At 38.9% G+C, this 3343-nt stretch overlaps 1 protein-coding gene across 1 annotated transcript; it reads left to right on the forward strand.

Moving 5' to 3' along the window:
- Nucleotides 1-831: 831 nt before the first annotated feature.
- LOC103695739 (heavy metal-associated isoprenylated plant protein 39-like) lies at nucleotides 832-2397 on the forward strand. Its single transcript, XM_008777134.4, has 3 exons — nucleotides 832-1167; nucleotides 1375-1450; nucleotides 1669-2397. The coding sequence occupies exons 1-3, from the start codon at nucleotides 1150-1152 to the stop codon at nucleotides 1980-1982; spliced, it is 408 nt and encodes a 135-aa protein (XP_008775356.1). The 5' UTR covers nucleotides 832-1149; the 3' UTR covers nucleotides 1983-2397.
- Nucleotides 2398-3343: the final 946 nt, after the last annotated feature.

A 3343-nucleotide genomic window follows, 5' to 3' on the forward strand; every position in this document is an offset into this window, starting at 1 on the left:
TTATCTGATAAATATGCATATCAGCTTCTCAAACCCTGATATTCATGTTTAGCCTACTAGTTGATCCGGTAGGATTATGCAGGATTACTTACTGAGCCGTGTAGCTCACGTCTGTTTATGCTTCGTTTTCTTTCAGATCCTCACCAGTGATCGCCATCAGATATATTTTTATTTTGTTACAGAGCTTCGTTATTTTTGGAGAAGCTTATATACTTTTGTACATTTGAATAGCATAGAAGTTCTGTATTTTTGGTATCGAACTTCAAGGTTATACTGTAAATATTTTAATATATGAAAGTTTGAATCCTTTTGGCTACCTGTTACCCCTGTATGAGGCTGCGTGCTACTGTGGGCGATAGTCGGCAATAGCACGGCTGTGTCACGGATCCGGATCCGGGGCATGACAAATTACCATGCCCTATTTATAAAATAATTTCCTACTATATTAGATTAAAAGTATTTCAATATTCGAAATATGGTCACAATATGCCATCGTCAAAAAATTTGCCAACCAACTATTGACATGCATATCATATATCTATATCTATATATGTTTCGTATATATAAAAAAAAACCAAAAAAACCTAGACCTTTCCAGAGCCCGAAAAAAATCCATACTTCTATCTCGATATATATACTTAAAATATACCGAGCATCGGTACGATGCTAGAAATACTAATACTTCAATCTCGATAAATATACTTAAAAATATATCAAGTATGAGTACGTAGAATCAATTTTATGCTAGAAATATCGATACTGGACCCGCAGAATCCAATACAAAATTTGGAAATCTTTCTTTATATAGGTTGCATGCATCAAAGCGCGTTTCATTTTCCATTTGGGTGCAAAAAAAGTTGAATGGCTGGCGGGCGCCTCTGCTTGACTTGAGGTCACGAGACGAAGGCGTCAAGACGGACGAGCCATCGACCCACCTTCCTTCGGCTGTTCCGGTCCGCATACAAGTAGAGTCCAGAGACCTCGATTCCAACACCAATCTTGAGATCCATCCATCCTCTCCTATATTACTCAGCCCCCCTTTCTATCTTCTTGCAAGACATCGTGGTCATCATCTCTCGAGTTTTCTCGTCTTCTCGTCTTCCGACTCTTACTCTGCCATCCTCTTCTCTCTCCGATCCCATTTCTGAGATGGCTGGAGACATGAAGGTGAGGTCTTTGTCATTCGCATCATCAATTTTGAGGACATGGGTCCTTTTCCTCTTCTTTTTTTTTTGCTTTTGATCTTTTCTCTTGGAATCAAAGAATATTTCTTGGTTGGATTCTCCTGCATCTCTATCTTTTAGCGGATGATTCTGGTTCTTCTTATTGAGCTTGGAACTAATGGACTTGATTGAAAATATGGTGTAATTGCAGAAGCTTGTGCTGAAATTGGATCTGCATGATGATAAGGACAAGAAGAAGGCTATGAAAGCAGTCTCCGCCCTTCAAGGTATCAATCACTTTCTCTTGTTCTTTGTGAATTTGCCCCAAGGAGTTAGCTTTTTGAGCTCATAATTAATTGATTAAGGCCATAAGTCTTGTTAAGGGCTCTCTTGTTAAGAATCATAGTAAAAGAAGTATCAAAAAGAATGTTTGCCCTTTCTTTCTTTGTTTCCTTTTGGTGTGAATAAGAGTTGCTGAATATGTGAGCATCTATTCTCTCACCAGGGATTGATTCCATTGCCATGGACATGAAAGATAAGAAATTGACGGTGATCGGAGCTGTCGACCCGGTTGATGTTGTAAGAAAGCTAAGGAAATTATGTTACACCCAAATCCTTTCGGTAGGGCCTGCCAAAGAAGAGAAGAAGAAAGAGGAGCCAAAGAAGGAGGAGCCAAAGAAGGAGCCCGAGAAGAAGAAAGATGTGAACGAGCAAATCTCTGAGCTTGTCAAGGCATACCAGGCTTACAATCCTCATATGACCACACACTACTTTGTGCAGAGCGCCGAGGAGAATCCGAACGCTTGCGTGATCTGTTAATGGCTGCTTCGCTGGTGGAAAGAAATGTATGCCCGGATCTGCTGGGTGTATTCGTATCCGTACTGTATGGGCGCTTGTTTTAGCGAAAAAAAAAAAAAAAAATAGTATGCCGATGAGTTCGTACTGGCGTAATGAAGGACTATAAATATTAGAGTGGATATGTAGTGTGGATGGTGAGAACTAAGATGGAAGAAATGTATGAATAGAGATGAGTGGATGGTGAGAACTAAGATGGAAGTGTGTGAATAGAGATGAGTGGATCTATGGTTGTAAAAGGAGTTTTGGTAGTGATTATTTAGGAGTCTTTTTGATGAAATTTGCTTCCATTACCCTTCACTTTCTTGGACTGTGTGTAGTTTTGAAGCAAATGATCTAGATTTACCCTTTTAATTGGCAGTAAACCTCTTCTTGATTAGTGTTTTGTCTACATGCATAAACCAAACCTCTTCTTGATATTTCAGAAGAATGTGTTTTTTCTGCCGTTTCGGTACCTAATTCTGTATCTATATCATACTAATATTGTATCGGTATAGAGTCTTTTCAGCACATCGAATGTTGGTATGCCATCCGTACTGGGTACCGATACCGAGCTGATATAGTATGGTATACCTTGTATTATCCGATTCGGACTGGTACGGCAAACTATGTTCCTTAAGCTTGAGACTAAAGTAATAGAATTCTAATTTTCTTGCCAAAAAAAAGAGTGCAAAAACTCCTTTGTTATAGATAAAGCAAGGAAACATCTTTACTCCTCGTCTTGTTTCTTCCCTTTTTTTTTTGTTGCATCAGATTATGCTTTCCAGCAGCATGGAGGAGGTTAATATAAAACAATTCATGTCAAAGAAACTCCAAGGTAATTGAACCATCAAAGAACATGCTTTGGTAAATGGAAATGTATTGTCATCGATGTCAGCTCTTTTTTTTTTTGGATCGTGAATGCATGGCTCACCAGGCATTGGGTACTGAAAGAAATCAAAACTTCCAACCGAAAGAAAGATCGGTAGCATACCTTGTGGAATTGCATGATCGATATTTTCAGGATTTTTCTTTGGTTAGGAACAATTGCTTTGAACTTCTTGTTGTACTCTTGAACATCCTCTTTGTTATTGGGAATCCATTTACAGTTGGAATGGAAACTCTTTCCCATAACCCAAGAGTCTTTTGGGTTCATGGATGACAGAGGGAGATTTGAGAGAACAGAGGAGATTTCTATCTAATCTCTCCTGGAAAATTTTTGGAGAATTTATAGAAGTTGTGATAACTACACTAAGTAGTTATCATCATGTGGCAACTCCTATATAAACCATGGCTCGAACCGGACTTGGTTATGCCGTCATGGGCGCTCGACCATTTCCAACAGG

The sequence above is a fragment of the Phoenix dactylifera genome, chromosome 17 (genome assembly GCF_009389715.1).
Source record: "Phoenix dactylifera cultivar Barhee BC4 chromosome 17, palm_55x_up_171113_PBpolish2nd_filt_p, whole genome shotgun sequence".
NCBI lineage: Eukaryota > Viridiplantae > Streptophyta > Magnoliopsida > Arecales > Arecaceae > Phoenix > Phoenix dactylifera.